Source organism: Eucyclogobius newberryi, unplaced genomic scaffold, assembly GCF_026437365.1.
Source record: "Eucyclogobius newberryi isolate DKJ021-1_F unplaced genomic scaffold, fEucNew1.0.hap1 SCAF_19, whole genome shotgun sequence".
Taxonomy (NCBI): Eukaryota; Metazoa; Chordata; class Actinopteri; order Gobiiformes; family Gobiidae; genus Eucyclogobius; species Eucyclogobius newberryi.
Genome location: NW_027315823.1, coordinates 26,142,297 through 26,162,932, shown reverse-complemented (window position 1 = coordinate 26,162,932; position 20,636 = coordinate 26,142,297). Strand labels below are relative to the sequence as shown.

The window sequence follows — 20,636 nt, the reverse complement described above, 5'->3', positions numbered from 1 at the left end:
AAAATTGTGGGGCTTGCCTGCCCATAGATCTAATCTGTCATTTGGCCTCGTGAGGGCCTTCATGGGGAACTGGACATAACCTGACTGAATGTTGTAGAACATTCTAGGCACAGCAGTAACATCTCCATGGGGACAAGCAGGTGGCTCCACAGAATAATTATAGTGCATCTTTAATGTTTCAGTGGGGCAAGAAAAACATTTATTACACTGGTATTTTTTTTATAGCTCTATTGATGTAGCATTTACCAATAAACCATTTCTAGGATATGTTCAGGTCTATTCTGGGCAATATATTTACCATACCATATTTATATTTACTACAATTTAGAGACAGGATCAGAGACTCCACCCCTCGCCACAAGGGGTCAGTATTAGTGAAGGAATAATGTCTATAGAGCATTTACCCCTGCATACAGCTGTACTTACATGAGCCACAAGAGGGCGGAAGAACAATTGGTTTCAATGCATCATTGGAGCTGAATTTACCCCTGAATTAAAAAAAAACCTGGTTCAAATAACAGTGTCACGTCCAGCACATGGTTTCTTTTCTTTTGTGTTGTGCCAGTTTGTCTTTTGTCTGTGTTCCAACCTCATTTACCATGTGTTTTACCTCTATATTTTGACCTCATCCTAGTCTTTGGATCGTGTTGTTGCCTCCTGTTTTTATCAATACATTCGATCGGACTGTTCTAGTGAGTTGTGTATTTCCGACCCATTTCTTTGAGCCCGGCAATGCATTTTTACCATTGCAAGATAGGGCCGCATTATCAGCTTCGTCATTACCACCGGAAAACCCATGTTATTATAAAATATAGAGCTTTAATTTATTAGTCGTCAACATTTATGGAGGAAGAAAAGAGAATAAATTTACAGGTACAATAACATCCACTGTGCATGTTTGTTCAGATACATCGCGTCGCCTCGTACGGAGAAAAGACCGGACCAAAAACAATGCTTGAGGAGAGACGAACGCAGAAAAAGAAAAAAAAAAGAAAGTTGTTGACGCGAGAAACCCGACCTCTCCAAAATTCTGACCATAAAAGGCGAGTCTGGCACCACAATGAAATAAGACATTCACGAACAGCCACAGCAACATTAGACAAGTACCATTTACATACACTGTACATGCCATGCACAAAGTAAAGGAACAGTCGGCTACATTTCTCCTTAGCTTTTCAGTGGTTGTGCTTGTAACAATAACTTAGTGAGCTCGCTTTTTGATGCTAAAATCGTATAATGTGAAGTCTAGCGCTCTTAAAATGGCCTTTTATTCTATGACTAGGAATGCAAACTTTGAATCAATGAGCTTAAAAAATGTTGAGTGTTAATCCAGAAGGTGCGTCTTTTTTTAAAATTTGAAAATATCACATTTAGCTGCCTGTCCGAGTCGCTAATCCCTAAAAAGACAAAGGCAATTAAATTAAATGACTAATGTGTTCTTGTTGTTGTTATTATTGTTGTCATTATTATAAGACCCTTTTCCAGAACAGCTTATCACGACAGTCACAGGGATACAAGATGTCTTATTAACATATAAACAAAACAGCATTGGAGATTGGAAGAAAGTCACGTGATCGCTCAGGGGCGGGGCTACTGGACTGTCAGCCAATGAGCTTCCGGTGTGTGTGTGTGTGTGTGTGTCCGTGGTCAAAGCTGCAGCATCCAGGCATCTGTGAATGTCTCTTTAAGTGCAGCGTCGAGCTTGAATGTGGCGTATACAGTAGAAAGAGTTGTGTTTTTTAAGGAAGTCTCGGAAATTCACCTCAAAAATGACATGGCTCCAGCTTAAGAGAGACTGAATACTGCCAGCAGTCAAAAACGTCCACCTTTTCTTCTAAAGTCCTTTCAGCTTCGTCCCATAAACATCGAACATGAAAATTTTTCAACGTAATGCACAATAACACTAATATATAACAACCATATTTGCACAGGTAACTATTCACAAAACATCTCTCTAGATAACAAAGATTTACTTTTTACAGCATACAATAAATATGTGTTTGTGCTGTTTGCTTTTGGTTTCAGTCTGTCTTGTCCGTCACTCAAGTCCGTCCCTTGTGTGGGGGGTTTAGCAGTGTTGTGGAAAATGCTCAGTAGCAGCCTCCTCATGTGAGAGGCACCGCTGCAGTCGTCTCCTCGTCGTGATGCCTGCGATTGCGTGGCTTCCTTTGCTCTTTAAACTCCTTCAGACCTTTCGCTTTGACGACGGGGCTGTCGCTGAGTCCACCGTCTCCGAGTTGCCAGTAATCTTGACAATACTGGTTGATGAGTCCCATTTCGGGCTGGCTCAGGATGGTGAGGAGGTCCTTGTACTGCCCCGCGCTGGGTGTCCACGCGCTGGACTGTAGCGGGGGCAGGGCGGGGCTGCCGGTCTCCACCAGGACGTTGTTGACGGTGCGGCCGGACATCACCACGAGCTGCAGTTTGACCAGAGTGTGTTTGAAGTTCTTCTCGGTGGAGGTGCACTGGTAAATGCCGCTGTCGGACGCCTGCAGGGAGCGGATCAGGAGCCCGTGTTCGGTCTTCAGGATGCGGCCCTCGGAGCGGATCTGGACAACCACAAGAGGACACGATTAGGGCTGAAAATATTCAGATCATCCTCAACTAATCTTTGTCTGAGCATTACACAGACAAAGTTAGTAATGAATCGTGTAATCCCTCATTTGTCCAGGAGTGTTCTATTGTAGAAAAATTCAGCTGAACACTGTTTTAATAAAAACAAGACGTTTTGACTTTCGTACAAAAGTAATTCTCAATTTGCGGACCTGGCTGTATTTTCAAATTTTTTAGTCCACAGATTGAGAATAACTTTTGGATGAAAGTTGAAACATCTTTTATCTATGACCATCCCAGAATTACAAAAGAATTGTGTGAAATGTCTGTTTTTAAGGATAAAAGACATTCTCTTTAACTTCATCTTTAACTTTAATTTAGTAAAAATCTCATCTTCATGGGCCTTTTGCAATTCAAACAACTAATTATAATTAATAATACACATATTATTCAGTTACCTTCATAATCGTTAGTGGCCGCCCAAGATAAATAGATGTTTATACTAGGAATCAATTTAAATGGCATAATATTTCACTACTTTTATGGCACAAAGTGTACCATACACTGCATTTATGGTACACTTTGTGCTTGGATTATGAACTTAAACTACGGCACATTCTGGTCAACAGAAAAGTTCTATTAAGTGCAAGGTTTTGTCCATGTTCAGATTAAGTCCAAAAGTCTGTTTTATGTGTCCATGGCAGGAGTTTTGAGGTTCAGTTTTAAAACTGAGAGGGATGGCAATGTCAAAAACTCTCTGCAGTGCATTGTTCAATATTTTTGAGTGACAGGACAGTCCGAAAACACGTGATAGCGGTTTGCCTCCTGACTCCCACAGTTTCTCCAACAATTTGCGTTTCCTTGTGAATAAGGACCACTTTTCCAGCAAAATTCCCTCCAGACATGTGATTTTGTGGTCCTCCACTGGGATGCACACACATTTACCCACTCATCTTCTGTTAAAGTGAGATTACCTTCTCTTTCCCATGTGTTTTTACTAGTGGCTGTCCAGGTTGTAAATACAGTTAGATAATTTAGATATTATTCCCCTCAAAGGCCTTGATGACATTTTCTGTCAAAGGGTTACAATAGTCATTGTTCTGTTTAGTTTCTTAGTTACAATAACTCTGTATCTGTAAATATCTATAAAAGTCCTGTTTCTCCAAGTCAAAAGATTCCTTCAAAATAGCAAAGCTTTTCATGTGATTTTCTTTTACAATCTGGAAGAAAACCTTTTGTTATGAAGACCTTAAATCTCAGATCAGTGTTGTCAGGTGTAACACTTTAATCATAAGCCAACCAGTTTAATATTAACATATGATATTACACTCTAAGGTGGTTCACATTAGTATAAAGCCCACAAATAAAAGCACCTCTTTCTTCCTGTCACTGTTCTCCTTCTGCAGGTGCCACTTCAGAGACATGTGAGGAGATCGGGCCTGACACTCCAGAAACGTGGTACTGCCCTCCACGCCGTACTGAACTGACTCCAGCGTGTTCTTATTGGCTGCGTAACAGATAATACAATTTACATTAAATAAACTCAAGTATATTTCATACCAGAGACAAAGAATAACCGCACTTACTATTGGAGTTGTAGCCTCTGCACTGGCGGATTGGGTTACCATACTTTACATCCTGTCGACGACTGCGTCTGGAGAAGGGTATGAGAAAACTGCTTAGTATGAACTTTGACATGTTATGCATGCATTAGCATTAATGCACAACTAGCCTCAAAAATGCAAATGTTGCAATATCGGGATTGGCAAGAAACATTAGCAAGGAACATTAATGCAGCTGTGACAAGTTGTGTTGGATGAGCACTAAATGCTGAAAGTCAGATAATTATTCTCTTTTGCTTAATTAAGAAGCATTAAGAATTTGCTGAACACTTAAAACCAGCAGTGGACCATAAAAGCTAATCATTATTTAGGCTTTCCAAGACCACAAATCCAAATTTGATGTTAACTTGGATTTATCAAACTGTCCAACATTTTTTTGTGCTATTATTTGACAGTTAATCTCACTATTAGAACAAACACATTTTTGAAAAGAGAATTACAAGTAAACAGGCCAACGGACTTGAACATTCATCCGTCACTTTAAAGAATTCACTTCCACAATTGTCTATTTGCAATATCTTTTTGCACTTTTACACTGTTTTTCTGTCCATATTTATTCAAAGTTTATTTCATTTTTTATACCTTACTTTATGCATGCCTTTTAATGCCCATTGGCACATTCCCAGTAGAATTTTGTTCCCTGACAATGGCAATAAAGCTTTACTTATTCTGATTCTGACAATAAAAAACATGCAAGTATAGTTTGTGAATTCATTATTTAAGTCCACTGAAGTGCTTGTGCTGCAGACTGACCTCTTCTGGGAGGCGGAGTAGCGGGAGCAGGACTTGCCGTCCCAGGCACAGTACGGGTCTCGGGCCAAACAGCAGTCGGCACAGGCTTCTCCATAAACGTCACAGCGGTGCAGCGCCACGTGAGTCACGCCCAACACGGAGCTCACGTACAGTTGTTGCTAAAAGCACGAGAGATTGGTAAATCTTGTGCATCAGATAACATTACAATTGTTGCTTTAGAGAGCAGTAGAAGTATTTACCCGTTTGGAGGAAATCTTCATTGTGGTAATAGGTGTGGGGACCTGTAGTGATGGACATGAAGGTAAATGAAGGTCTAACATTACTGTGGTTTAAACGCTGCAGAGACAAATGAACTGTAAAGAATCAGCAGACCTTGAAGACTTCCACCTCCTCCAGCACCAGCTCCTCCGTCAGCAGGTCGTCTCTGGGGAGAACGATCACCTTTTGGACCGTTCCTCGGTCTGAAACACAAACAGAGAAGAAATGTCAAATAAAGTTCAGCTCAGTGATAAAAGCTTTCTTTCAAACATCAGAATCAGAATCAGAAAAGCCAAATAATCATAAAGCCAAATAATCAGAAAACCAAATAATCAGAAAACCAAACAATCATAAAACCAAATAATCTTCTGATCTGAGCTGTTTCAAAGTCATTTTTATTGCCAATTAAAATAAACAGGATTTGAAAAACTACAAAAACAAAACTTTTTCTCTTCTAGATTTTCACTATTTGACAAATTAGGGAATTGAGTTGGATTGTAACAGCTTATTTACATATTCAGCAACATTTATTGAACATCCATTCTTGTTCAATAAATGTATGAGGGACAACTAATGTTTTTAATTGATCAATTTAATTTATCAACCTTTATTTAACCAGGTAAGAACCCAATGAGATTGAGACTTATTTTTCAAGCGTGACCTGGGGCAAAGTAAAGACACACAACTTTTAAAATATTATGCATTAGAAAGACATTTAAGAATTAAATAACTAACCAATTTAATCAAATAAAGTAACAACTGAAAATATGTTAACAGCAATAGCTTTGTGCTGTATGTATTTTGAAGGTCACTTTTGCCTTTGAACAAAGACAGCAGTAGTTCTGCTCTTAATACTGAGGGCAGTTTTTCATTGTGTGAAACAATCTCTTGTTGTTGTTTGCTTCACTGACCTGTTCCTAAGAAGAGCACCTCATAATTCCCATCTGCAGCTGTGACCTGGTCCACTGCGATTGTGGTGAACTCGTAGTCAACGTTGGTCCGGACCACCAGGGGGCGCTTGTGCACTGGGTAAACCATGTTGTGCATGGTGGGGTGGTTTCTCATGAAGTTGATCACCTCATCTGGATAATCCTTTGTGGATTTCATGTTGGGGGTGAAAGTGCCTCCAGGACACTGAGAATCGAAAGGAAGAAGGGAATCAGAAAAACAGGCTGAGAAAAAAGATCTAGACTGTAAAAATCCACAACCTCAAAACCCCAAATGGATTGACTAGTTTCAAAATAGAGTATAACTAACATTCAATTGTGTATTTGCATAAGGTTTGAATGGGAATTGAAATGTTGCTTTTAGTGGTGGTTCTCTTAATACAAAATGCTACATATACAGGATTTAATTAAATGTTGGAAGAGTAATTAATAATTCATATCTGTGACATACAATTGGTGATTAGCGTCACAAAATTAGATGAATGTGGCACTACTTAATAATGCATTCACCAGAATCGTTTTGTACTTGGCTTGTATTTTTGAAGGTATTTTTTATAACTGGACGATTTGTACAGTGTGATAAAGAAATATAGGACCATGAATCCAAACATTCATAGTTAATTACATATAAATTATGTGTGACTATTATGTGAAGGTATCCGGTCATTTGTAAAAGCAAGAGGTTTGTTTTCTTGTGATTATTGGCTCAACACAGAGCATGATACATGAGACTTGGATCAAACATATAAACATTTAGTTATTGTCAAAGTCTGCCATCTTTAATGCAAGCAGAAAGCAGCTCAATAAAGACATGATCACATAATATAAGTTGTGGTTCAACTCCTTCAACTTGTGGCTCATAAACGGTGAAAACACTGAAGTGTCAAAATACATTTGAATGAACAAATATCTCTGGATGTTTGACTTAAAATCTCCATTGGTATTACAAAACCAACAGGTAAATAGAACCGAGTTAGTTGAGGTTTGGTGTCACCATCTCATTCTAAATAATCTGAAGACAATAAAATGACTGCATTTGATTTTACAGTATTTTTGTCCCGAAGGCTTTACTTAACAGGAGTTATTGGGTGAAATGGAGAGAGAGAGGAAAGAGTCGAGACCTGGAAGTGAACCCTTGATGCAGAGGTGAAGCCTTAAACCACTACACCACCGGAGAGCACATGTATGATTTTTAATTTGTTAAGAACGTGAAAAATCAAAGTAGTTCATTTAAACAGTTTTAAACAGTATTCCTCTCACTTTCCTGACGCATTACATGTACCTAAATATTCACTGCAATACATGCTTTTCACAACTTTCAGAGGCCAGAGCGGAGTTTTGCCGTCACGGTAACGCTAACAATAACCAGCATGTTACACGTAACAGAGCACTTCCTGGTCCTCAGATGGAAAAAACATTTGGGCTCATTTTAAGCCCATAAAATAGCAGCTTACATATCAATTGATCTTTTTTAAAGGATTTTTCGGCCCGTAGGCCTTAATCGATGGAACAGTTCAGCATGAAATGAGGAAAAGACGGAGAAGGATATACAGCAAACTGACAAGGACCAGACTCACACTCCTGAGGCCCTCATTTATTTGTATAGTGTTTTAATAATTATACCAGTCCATGTCCAAAATGGAGCAGATGCCGCCATCTTTTGAAGTAGTTGTATTTTTCCCTCTCGTTTTTAAAAAATCTAGTCAGAAAAGCCCCCACACAGTCGAGTTCCATTAAGAGGTGGTGGAACTGTGTCTGTGCTTGTGTACTCACAGTGCCGGGCCGAGGGTAGGGAATCTTCCCACTATAAGCCACCCACTGGTAGTTGGGTCCCTCCTTGTGAGCGAACGGTCCGTTGAAAACCATTCGGATGTCAGCCATGGAGTAGACACAGACTGCGGATCCTTTGAACACGGCCCTGCATAGATAGAGATAATTACTGTGACTCCACTTCCTACTCATTATATAGTATTCAGGCTGTCTCTTATAGGAAATGCAGGTCAACACCGAGCTCTGGGAGTAGTCTGTCTGTCTGACACACAAACACACACATGTGCAGCGAGGATGCGATTCTGCTGCTGTCAAGGCCTGTCATTAAGACTTTCAGCTGTTTTCTGACTAATGCACGAGATGACGGACAAATGAAGACTTATTTATTCCTCACATGTATTAAAAGGACGGAATTATGAGAGTCTAGAGAAGTTTTTAAAGGCACATTACAAGTGGAACATACACTCAAAAATGACATGTCAACAATAAACAAAATGTACTAGTTATGTGGTCTACTCATTTTAAGTTAATTTAAGATAAACAACTAGATTTACTTGAAGCTGCATGATGTAACTCTACAGTATGGCATTAACTGTTTCCATGTCTGTAAGAAGACAAGCAGGTATTTTGATCAGCGTAATGGTTATCTGGACTATACAGACTCCAAAACACATAAACAAAAAGACCTTTTTTAGAACAAAATATCAAAAAATAATAAACTATTTCAGATTTTCATCAATAATACTTTATTAGTTGAAAAAAATCTCTATCTAGAAGCATCTTTATTTGCCTGCGTAAAAAGTCCCAATGTACAATAAAATTATTGTTGACACAATAATTGGACTTTTGATCAAACTTGTCAATTCTGAATGACTTGATAAAACAAACACATTTCCAGGAATGACTTAAACAGTATTGGAAATGTGAGACACAAAACTATACATTAGGGCTGGGTGATGTGGTGCTACACTTGAATTGTGATCTGTTACAAGCTCCTATTTGTTTATTTAATATCAAATATAGTTTATTTGATACTGTTGTACTTCCCTATTTCTCTTCTTAATGTAGCTGTTTGCCCAAACACAGACACTTTACCCACCCGCTTCACTTACTGTAAGGCTCTGAATGAGTGACAGCTGGATTTAACCAATCACAAGGAAGAGTGAACTTCCTTGAGAAACAGATTACTTTATTTACCTATTAAAATGATGATGATGATGATCAAATGACTCCACTTCCTGTATGCACTTCTTGTAGTTCCTATTTGAATCCAAGGTTATGCACTACATCAAACTATGCTCTGAGTCTGCACTTCCCTCTAGACTGCATTTCAACTTCTCTGACTCTTTATCTTGGATCTGACAGGCCCAAAAACATTTCAATATCAGAGGGAGCTGTCACTTTGAGCTGAAGGGAAATGTGAGAGAAACGCAGGAGAGCACCAGAATATATACAGTACTTTCATTTTTTCCCCACACAAAGTTTGATAAAGATGTCAGACTTACCCAGACACTGAGAACACGCCGTAGATGACTGGGTTCCTGGTGTCCTGAGTGGGTTGGATGTAGACGTCCCCTGAAAGAAATTCAAGCTTTTATTGTTGGAAAAAAAGACACATGGAAGAAGCTGGAGTAAATGTAATACATATTTTGAGAAATGTCAAAGTGTTTCATGTAATGATAGTGATAAATAAATTGTATTTGTATTTTTGTTTACTCAAAGCAGGGGCTTCTACTCCAAACCAGGTCGTCCCATATAATAACCATATAATAAAACCATACAAAAAGTGAACTGAAGTAAAGTACACATACCAAAAATATTTGTTTGTACTTAAGAACAGTACTTTTACTTTTGTCTTTGGTTACTTTCCACACATACACAAATGTATAAAAGTCTCGTCCTCCATTAGCAAGTTTTAAATATGATGATGATGATGACGATGATGATTGCTGTATTGAGCTTCTTGTTTATGGGCACCATTTTGAGTCATCTCCCTTAAATATATATATGATGTTGTGTTTTGAATTGTTAATATGGCAACAATGCTAATTTTCCATCACTCTGAAACCCATTGCTCTCTCAGTAACATCTCTTTGGCTATAGTTGAAGTATAATTTATGACTGGTCATACAAAGTGGTTTAATGCAGGCTTCATCTGTTATCCACGGGGGTTAGACTGATGTGAGTGATGAAAAACACAATTGCCATAACAATTCAAAACTAAATATTATATCTATTGAATGGTGAAAAGCAGCCAAAAGTTAAACCTTTAAATACATTTTAATAGACAAGGACAAATTATTGTAGATAAATGATGCCAATAGGTTTCCAAGATGCCTGACAAGATGGTGATAAAACACGAGGTTCACCATCACTTCCCGTGATTTTACAAACAGTTTTACCATTTTAATGGTAAAAAACAGGTTTTTGTTGTAAAGGACACTGAGGCTGGAAAGTGGTGGATTACATACATATAAATTACTCTCCAAGTTTCCCAGAATGCACCTGTTTTCAGCCCGGAGAGGAAATGTTCATGTGACATTGAAGTGCACAGCGAGTGCTTACAAGGGCCTCAACGGGACCCACAATGTAAATACGAGTGATGCTTAAAACTACAGTCCCTGAACTCAGCGGGGAATACATGTGAAATTATGTGAAATGGAATCGCCGGTGAAGCATGCGTTTAATACGAGCCACATGTAGGTTTGTACGTCCCAAAGACTCCAGGGCCGAGGCCGAGACAATCGAGCTGTCTGCGCTTTAATGATTTAAAGGAGAACCGTGTGGGACCGTGAGTAAATTTGGAAGAAAACTGTGTTACAAACTGATCTTTAACGGGATTAACCAGGGCAAAATCAGTACTTTACGCATGAACAGAAAGTACTGCATTCGATCCACAGTTTGCGTGCCTTGACAGGAGAGCTAGTTGAAATAACAGAGGTGTTTGGTTTGCGTAGGATAAACTTTTGACAGGTTTCCCCAGCTGCATTTAAAGAGTCAGATTATGCTAAATTGATCTTTCGGAGCTCTTAACCACGCTATGGTTGTTTTTCCTTCTCATTTACCTACTGTGCATGCACGTTTAGTCCAATACTTTTTACTTACTTGGTGCTCACATGATTCGTCAGCGTCATGTAGCCTATTTGGCACAACGGAAATTTACAGGACCGTGCAGATTACGGATATCAGTGGTTTTATCCAGATATCGGTACCGGTCAAATATTGAAAATGTAGCCAATATGTGTCATTCCCAGTTTGTCCCCACTGCATCAGATTACATTTTTTGAACAGACCAATCAGTAAAAATAGAAATAGGAGGCCAAAAAAGAAGGCGGAAATACTTCTAAATTCCAGATAAATACATTTTGTTATTTTTTTTTAATATTTCATATTTTTAATAAAGGGACAGAAGTAAATCACCCCTGTAGTTTTTAACAGCAGAGATTGTTCCTTTTATTAATTCCTTTTTAGATCAATATTGTGATTTAAAATGTCCAAAATAGTTTAAAATAAATAAATAATTGTGATATATCTGCTTTAAAGAACAAGTTAAACACAGAAGGACAATAAAACATTCCTTCACCCTTAAAATCTAACGTTGAAATCCTTTTTACTGGTAAGATTCCATGTTTGCAGCATTGGTGGCACTGCCCTTGAACAAGTTCGGAACATATGGAAGAACAATATCACTTACAATGAGCAGACATGACACACTATACTCTACCCCACGTGTTTGTGAAAGTCATTTGTAAAAACAGACTTCTGACAGTGAGAGTGAGACGAGACCGGAGAGGCCTCAGACTCAAATGTCGATGAGAAAAGCATGAACGCAGCAGCGCACGGGCTCCAAGATGATGCATTGAGAGGAACAAGAGGTGCATGAACTTATATAGTGTTTACTTCAATCTATAAATCTATGCTTTGTGAGAACCAGCCAAGTATTCCTAACGAAAAGCTCCTCGGTGTTTGACAGACGCTTTTGTCAACAGAGCGATGAAAGAAGAGTTATAAATCAGAACAGGAAAACGGAGCCTCGAATCTAACTTTTGTTTCCAGATCAAACGCAGTCTTCTGCCTTATATCCGTCTGTCACGAAGCACAAAGCAAACGAAAGAGGCAGATAAATAAAGACTTGAAAATATGATATATACTGCCACACTATCACTGAACAAAGAACTCGCGATACCCAAAAAATGCCAACACTTTGCATTTAAAAATCACCAGAAACAAGATCAAGGTCTTTAAAACCGTTGTTAAATTATGAAACTAACTCAGAACTAAAGCAGGACAAGGTTTAAACCAAGGTGCACTATCTAACTTTCCGGTTTGTCTCCATGGAGATGTTATTACTTTGCTTGGAGCAACGTGGAATTAGATTTTTTTAATGAGCAGGGTCGTTTTCACAGATTTGATGTCGAACTCACTGACTGTTAAACTTTAAGGAAGGAATTTAAAAATGCAAGCGCACTCGAAAAACACTCAAAACAATGTGTGTTTCAGTTTGTGCTGTGGCTCTTGGAAAAGTATAAAAGCTAGTTTAAGTGTGAATCAATTTAGTGAATTATATCTCCATAATATGGAGACGTGTGAGGAAATCGAATCAAACATTAAACAATAACTGGTACTTTTGTGTTATGTTATTCATGGTTTTATATTGTATGTCATTATAGCTTTGATTTTGTTCAGGGATGATGAGAGAAAATGTATTTATTTTTATTTTTATTCTTATTAATCTAATAATAAAGAATATTCCAGGTAAAGCAGTGTCCATGTTAGACTCTCAGTTATATCCTCTGCTATAACTAAGAAAGACTTTTATCATTACGTTTTAAAAGAAAAAAGCCTGTTTGTATAAAGTCATGGACAAACATTTTTCCTAACCAAAACAATGATCTAATGAAAAAAACAATGTTTCACGTTGAAATTCAATTTAAGAAAAGGCAATAAAACCTTATTGCATCCACAGTGACTGCTATTCTTCATCATCTCTAAAGGTTTTCCTCCTCGCTCTCTCGTCCTGCTTGTTTTCTCCCTCAGTAAATATGTTAAATAGTTCAACTATAGACAAGAACTTAAGCTATTCAGAAACTAATCAACTTTTATAACATTTATAGCTAATTTAAAGGAAGTGTGAGCTTTTTGACCACATTATAAGCTTATGTAATAAAATGTGCTATAGAATGTTGCTCTGGACAAAATGCAAAACGCTTTTGTGGCAAAGTTTAAACATGCACAAAACTGCAAAAACACTGAAACTTAAACTTATTTCTTATTTTCTTATTTCTGTAAATTCAACTTTTCTGAATGCAAAAAATATACTTGTTTTCATTAAATGAAAACAAGTATATTTTTAAACAAAACATGACATTTCTGGCTCTTGATAACTTTATTTATAAAATGTAATGTAGACTTTTTAATTTTTTTACTGAGGCATTATTCTCTAAACCTAAACTACTGTATACAACTGAATAATAATCTCATAAATGTCAAGTCACTGGTAGTTTTAAACCAGACCAGACATTAAACTGAATGTGAGAAGGATGTTGAAACAATGTTAAGGTAAGTTTAGACCATTTCATACACTATGCACTGTTGCTCTTTCCACTAGTTCTTGTAATTTTAAGGCCTAAAGAACAAATCTCCTTTTAATCTTGTCATCCATGTTACTGTGGGACAAAGCAGGATTATCTGCCCGAGTTGGACTGATGCCAGCTGCTCAGTGCTGGGATGGCACAGTTTCTCAGCTTCTCTGCACAGGAAAGTGCTTAAGGCCTCACTTAAAGAGCTTTCCTACTAAAGTCATGTAAGAGCTCAGCTTAGGGTTTGCTATTACCTGAATTACTTGCGTTCCTCAAATAAAATCAAGTCAAATGTTGAGCTACATCTCAAAAGTTGAACTACAGGTGGTCGATATTGACAAAAATGAGTGTTCTGATAACGATCATGTCAATACGACAGAAACGTGTTAAAACTTCAAACATAATAGTCACTTTGTAACCTTATTTCAAAGTTTACAATTTTTATCTTTAATCAGCTCTTTTTGTAGCATTTTTTACTATAAACGATTTACTCAGTATTCAAATTGTATACATCTTCAAAACAATATTGTCTAAATTTCTATACAATGTCCACCAAGTTGAACACTTTTTTAGCCAAAACATCATCTAGCTGTGTAATAATAGGTTTATATTTGTCACTGTAGTGTAGAGTAGTTAGGACTTGCCTGATAGCAAGAATGTCACAGGTTCAATTCCCAAGCAAAACTGGACATTTCAGTGCAGTTTGCATATTCTCTCTGCTCTGGGTTTGGCACAAAGTCGATGGCTCAGGACTGATGTATTTTTTGTGATACAACTTGATGAATGATGGCAACAAAAGTACACCTTGATGCTGCCGCGATGACATTAACCTTTCAACACCACCACATTGTCCATAAATGCATTTGAAACGTTCTTGACACTCACTCAGTTCATCAAAGTGCGTCTCGATGCCGTCGGGCCCGGGCACGGAGCAGATCAGACGAGCTTTGAGGAAGGTGCTCCACTTGTTCACGAGGCAGCAGTGTCCACCATCGTCATTCTGTGCAAACATGCGTACATCAGCCAAAACATTATGACCACAGGCAAGTCCAGTGAATTACACAGCTCTTTAAGTAGCCACTTTTTGCATTGGTGGGTTTGTTCCCAAAACAATAAAAAATCCGAACAAAATAAAACATTCTACACACATTTTAGGATGTTAACTAACTGTTTACATAAATGAGATTGTTCTGAGACACATATTTTGAAATGTGTTAGGGAAAGGTCTTGGGGATGACTAAACTACTAGATTAAAGCCTGACTTTTAAACCAAAATTAATACAACTTGTACTTACACATTCCAAAGTGTCCTATGAGGGATTTAATACAGACTAAAATATAATGTGTTATTTTTTGGTAAATATGCACTCCAAAGTACTGTTTGAATTCTTCTTCCTAGATTTATTTCAGTTCCTAATTTTCTTTTTTATTCTATTTTTACCCAATAATTACTTAATTCTTTTGTATTAATCATAGGACAGAAATTTACCTAAACTGTTAATATATGTTTTGTGAAAAGTTTTGCTCTAAACAAAATATCAATACTCGTTTTTGTGAACATGCCATATTTGTTCTTGGAGTGGCTAAAAACTTTTCCTCCCAAAAATGAAATTATTTCCTCTCCAATTTACCACATGTTTTTTCTGGACATGATTTAAGGATATATGCTTTCTATTTACACTGTCAAATTTCCCACAAATGATATAGCTTTTTAGATTGAATGGGAGGCCGGTCTTCACCCCTATCGTGCAGCTGTACTGAATATCATGTCATGGAGCAGAGTGGGTTTACACAGTCCCTCCCAGTCATTTACACCATGATATAAACAGCTGGTCATAATGTTTTGGCTGATCTATGTTATTCCTAATAAATAATCCACATCACACTCACAGCTGTCTGAACAACTGTCCAAGGTGAGTGCTGTTTTTGGGACAGGACGACTACATTTCTGCCCAGCTTTGTCTCGGCTTGTTCCATAAGCTGGAACACTCGGCCAATTTGTCCAGAGTTTCTGGGGCGGAGGATAGGACACGGGAAAATGATTCACGAGCTGGAACGTGACACTAGCAAAGGGTCAAAATCAAATGGACAAAAACATGATGTGTCTGCATGTATGTGCGGTGAAATGCATTCAGTTGTGGGCCATTTGGAGGAATTTGATAGAGAAGTAACCACTGAGTCTAAGCTGAGAACAAAAGTGCCATGTGATATGCACTACGCCAATGTTAATTCATCCTTTAAACTGACATATTGTTGGAAGGTCTGGATGCGTACATAATACCATTACATACAAAAGATACTTTGAGCCGTGTTGAGTCCAGCTGGATTTCCACAGGGCAAAACAAATGTACCAGGAACTGACATACACTACACTGAACCATGAAGTGCATAAAAGGAAAAATTAAGTACCAAAATGACTCCAAGATACTACTTTACCAGATTATCGTTATTATTTGTAGCATTGCACTGTAGATTTCATTACAATAGATCTAGACTTGATGTAATGTAATCTTTAGGCTTGCCTCAGTTGGTCGGAGCAGGATAATCTATTAAATATAATATTTCAAATAGAATATACTAACGTACAAAACTTAACATGAAATTCTGGCTAAAAGTATCAAACCTGCTGACTTAAGTGTGAATCTTTCCTCTTTGAGCTCAGAAAGATGAAACATAAAAACCGGCTTAAACTCCAATTGCGAGATCATATCATGTAAAGTATATGAACGGTTTAGCCTTTTGTTTTAAACACAGAGAGTATTGATTTGGATAAAGCCATTGAATGAGATAAAAAGCAATGCAAACAGCTCCAGAATTGCGTTTTTGTAGAAGCTACTCATGCAAAGAAGATAAACTCCTACTGTATGCTCTAAAACTGTTAATCCAAGGCTAAAAAGAAAAGCCAAACGACATTCACATTTAGCTGCGGTGCCAAAGCGTAAAGGATGATGGCGGTGTCTGTGCGAATGTTGCAATTAGGCGAGATCACGGGGAGCTCCTCGACAATGGCAGACACAGAGAACCGTTATGTAGACATGCACATGCGCAGGGGACGCACCAGGCAGATTCGGCCGATCCTCGACTGGGACATAGGACTCTGGCCCATCTCCGTCGCTTTCTCTCTGAAGAAGAAGTAAAGCTTGTCGTCGTTTTTCTCTCCGCTGTCGGGGATGAGGTGAGCGTGGACGAACGTTGGATCTGCACAAGACGGACAACATTAGGACAACCGCACCCAGTGGATTTGTTTGGAGGAGATTTATAACACAAAAGCTAATTTTATCCCACTTCAGTAGTAGCACTTAATAATAATAAATAAATAAATAATAATTATATCTCTACAAAATACTTACATGAATCTAAAAGCTATAGCTAAACTTCTGTCAGACCAATAAAAGCTTACAGATATGTCCAGCTCGTCCTGTGTTTATTGTCACAACTTATATCATACCCCTTATATATATATATATATATATATATACATACATATATATATATATATATATATATATGTATATATATATATATATATATTTGCATTGTTTTATTGTATACTGACATTATTGAAGGGTTTACAATCTCAACATTTTAGATGACTTGATTTGGCATCGTCTATTACTGTAATAATCATTGGCCAGGAACTTTTGGTACCATTAAGGCTTTGTTTTTTGTCAATAATAAAGCTTTAAAACATTCTCAAATAGCAAAAAACTAGACATACTAGATGGAAAAACCTAAAAGGAAACTAAAAAAAGTTTGTACGAATACAAGTACGAAGCTTCTAACTAAAGTAATTTAATTAATCAACTTGATGATGATATTCAGATCATATTTTCACAATGAATGAGAAATGTGCTAAACTGTGTCTGTAAATGTCTTGGTTGAGGTTCAAGTCAAGCACAAAACATGAATGGACCATTTAATGAACCACATAACTGCAGAAACATCACTTAATACCGCTGTTTGGAAGATTACACTAGGCAATTCTGTTCATTTTATTTTCCCTCAGCTCTTTTTGCGGTCATGTTTATAGTTTTTAACATAGACGAAGCATGATATTATGAATGTATTCAACAAATCTCCAACCTCTACTCCGAACACGTTTATATTTCTGTCTCAAATGGTAAAAAACACACACACAGCCACAGTCCTCTGAACTTATTTGACCCATTATTTCCCTTCTAATGCCGTCACTCAATACGGAAGCGCAGCCCGCTTCAGCTGAATGGCTTAGTAGGACATTGCACAGCAGTGGGCGGTCTGAGTCCCAAAGGGGGCCAAATCAAGCCTAATCGGGGGTCCTGCACGGGGGAGGGGGAGCAGAGGGGGAGGGATGATGTCGCACTGATTGGACAGCTGATTAGCAGGACTCAGGTGTCCCCCATTTTGCTCTTACATCACCTGGGGATTGCGGCGGTTGTTGGGGGCAACGGGTTCAGAGGTAAAAAATAAAAATGATAATGACACTGACAATGCTGTGATTGATTGTGTGACATCAGCCGACGAGCAATAGCTAAAGCTACAACCTACAACATCAACTACGATTTTGCTTGATTTTTTGTGCCTTTTCCAGTATGTTTTGCTAGAATTTTTACTTGTTTCATTTCATTCATTTAGAATTACAGTGCTTCTTTCGAGCTACTGTGACCAAGTAATGTCCCTCGTGGCTCACAAAAGTATATCACTATCACTAATGCTACCATCACCATTATTATTATTATTACAACAACCCATTCAACAAATGCATGAATATTATTATAGTAAAACTTGTTTGTTTAGTTCTGCTTTTGCCTCTGTGTTGGGTTTGAATGACATAAAAGCAACAAAATGTGCCATGGCAGCAGCACAACACGTCCATAGAGCTACATCAACTTAAATTATGTTAAAAAGTTTAAATGAGGGTGGTGGAGAAACTAGATAAACTGCTGGGTCTCTAGTGGCAGTGTCGGGAAGTAACGCAAAACATGTAATGAAAACTCAGAATATTCAGTAACTATATTCTGGCACACTGACTCTTCCGTTCGGTGTTCAGAATGCAGTTACTTTAGTAAGTCTTCCCTAAAGTTTTTGAGTACACACTAAAGTCTTCAAACGGCATTGAATTAGTAAAAATAGAAAAGACTGCTCTTACAGTGAGAACATGTGCAATTATTCCTTCTACAATACAACACAGTACTCTGATTAGACCTAAAATACATTTAAGCGCAGCTATTTGAAAACTAAATTAATTTTCAAAGTATTCTTCCTATCACTGTTTACTGGTAAATTCCTTGATCACTACTAGAATACTTTTGAATGAATGCTAAATGTAATGATAATCTTAAAATCTCTATCCATATCTACAACCTCCCAGACTCTGTACTGTCTAACTTCATCCCCCGACAGCTACTACCTTTGCCAACAAATCAAATTCAATGTACTTAAAAGTTTGGCCCTTCTCAATATGTGCCTTGGTAAATGTATTCTTTTGAACAAAATACCTTGAGCAATGAACTTGAGCTCTAAATATCCTGTTACTTTCCCTTTCTGCCAGCTGGCCTTTTTAGAGCTGCGACATCCACGCTTCATTTGCGATTACAAGCTCCACTCAGAGTCATTATCGACATGCAGTGATTAGCCACGGGCGACTGACCCCACTGTCCAACCTTGCAGCCACACGCAATCAGAAATGTTCTGCTTTGGTATCGAATGATCACCGGGTCTCGTGGAACAGCATGAGATTATCAAAAGATCTTGTTCCTAGAAGTGCATATGTTTACCTAATATTATGCAAGTCTACATCTATGAGCTTTTAACCATCTTATGACGGGGTTCCCTCATTGTTAACTCACTCATAGTTGTATTTTTATTGATTAATGCATGTTTGAATTAGCTGTAGACCAGTAAAATTAGATCTAATCGATTCTAAATCTAGTACATAAACTAGAGACTCATTTGATTACGCATCGATACTAAATTAAATCACACAAATAGGACGAGATGTGACCTTTGCCAAACAGATTTAGAATAAGCTCGAGCTCAGAACTAGCACCAGACCACAGGGTTTAATACAGAAAGTACAGTTGTTTTGTGTTGAAAATTGCAGTCTAAAATCTAAAAGTAGGGCATTTTAAATTAGGGCTGCCACTTATCATTTTAGCAGTTGACAAGTCAAACGATTATTTCTGCTGTACATTGAGACTTATTAATTGCATTACCGACCAAATACAAGTTGAAAAATGGTGACTGAAGGCTTCTAGATAGAGAATATTCACAAATAAAGTGAATTATTGATGAAAATCTGAAATGGTTTATTATTCATTGTCATTTTTATTTATTAATGCCACTGCCTTTGTTATAAAAAAGGTCGTTTCATATGTGTTTTCGAGTCTGTAAAGCCCAGATAACAATCATCAAAATGCTAACTAAGATTAAAAAAAAATATATAGTTGACTTGTCACAATTAGTTGATAAATTGATTGAATTGTGTCTATTGCTTAGCATTAAAATCGAGTTAGAAATGTTAGTATTGTCGCATCACTATATTGCAATTTTGAGCAGGTAATAAATCAACCAATTTCTAACAAAATGTAAAACCGTGCCCTCCATAAGTGATCGTATATTTAATATTATGTCTTCTTCCTGTAAGAAACTGTAGAAGATACTGTGGAATATGGCTTTACCGTTGAGCCATCTGGAATTGTACTGATCGGTCCTCATGGCCGTCTTCCTGCCCAGTGTGCGGAAGATGGCCGAGTCCGTTCCCATGAAATCGATGTAGACGCCGGCGTAGAGCTCCCCATCTGTCAGCGACACAAACACAGAAACACAGGAGGTTGTCATGGAGGTGAAGTCATCCCTCTCGCAGGTTAACATAAGAAACATATATATACAGCATGATTGAAGCACTGGTGTCACGTTGCCTCATCTCTCAAAGACGACATCCCAATGACGGCAGGCGCAGCAGTGGATATTTAATGACCTGACAATCACTGTAATTTTTGTAAAAGGCCAAAGTAAGTCATACAAAGTCCCTACTGGCTTTATGTCATGGTTATTTTATAATTGTGTTTTCAGACTCGGTGATTTGGAGAACAGCTGACGGTACAAGCGATACATGCAATAAACGACGTGTACCGTACTTCCTGGATAATAAGTCGCTCCGGAGTATAAATCGC

General features: G+C 37.8%; 1 protein-coding gene across 2 annotated transcripts in view; it reads right to left on the bottom strand.

The window, feature by feature from the left end:
* Positions 1-799: 799 nt before the first annotated feature.
* Positions 800-20,636, bottom strand: part of sema3fa (sema domain, immunoglobulin domain (Ig), short basic domain, secreted, (semaphorin) 3Fa) — a 71,968-nt gene continuing 52,131 nt past the window's right edge. For both annotated transcript variants that reach the window (XM_072452473.1, XM_072452474.1), the window contains 12 exons: positions 20,142-20,261; positions 16,541-16,680; positions 14,368-14,482; positions 9,409-9,478; positions 7,907-8,051; positions 6,098-6,320; positions 5,301-5,389; positions 5,168-5,209; positions 4,929-5,086; positions 4,140-4,207; positions 3,927-4,060; positions 800-2,549 (listed from right to left, as the gene is read on the bottom strand). In XM_072452473.1, coding sequence (XP_072308574.1) covers positions 2,106-2,549; positions 3,927-4,060; positions 4,140-4,207; positions 4,929-5,086; positions 5,168-5,209; positions 5,301-5,389; positions 6,098-6,320; positions 7,907-8,051; positions 9,409-9,478; positions 14,368-14,482; positions 16,541-16,680; positions 20,142-20,261 — 1,748 coding nt within the window. In that variant the 3' untranslated portion in view covers positions 800-2,105. The remainder of the gene's footprint in view (positions 2,550-3,926; positions 4,061-4,139; positions 4,208-4,928; positions 5,087-5,167; positions 5,210-5,300; positions 5,390-6,097; positions 6,321-7,906; positions 8,052-9,408; positions 9,479-14,367; positions 14,483-16,540; positions 16,681-20,141; positions 20,262-20,636) is intronic.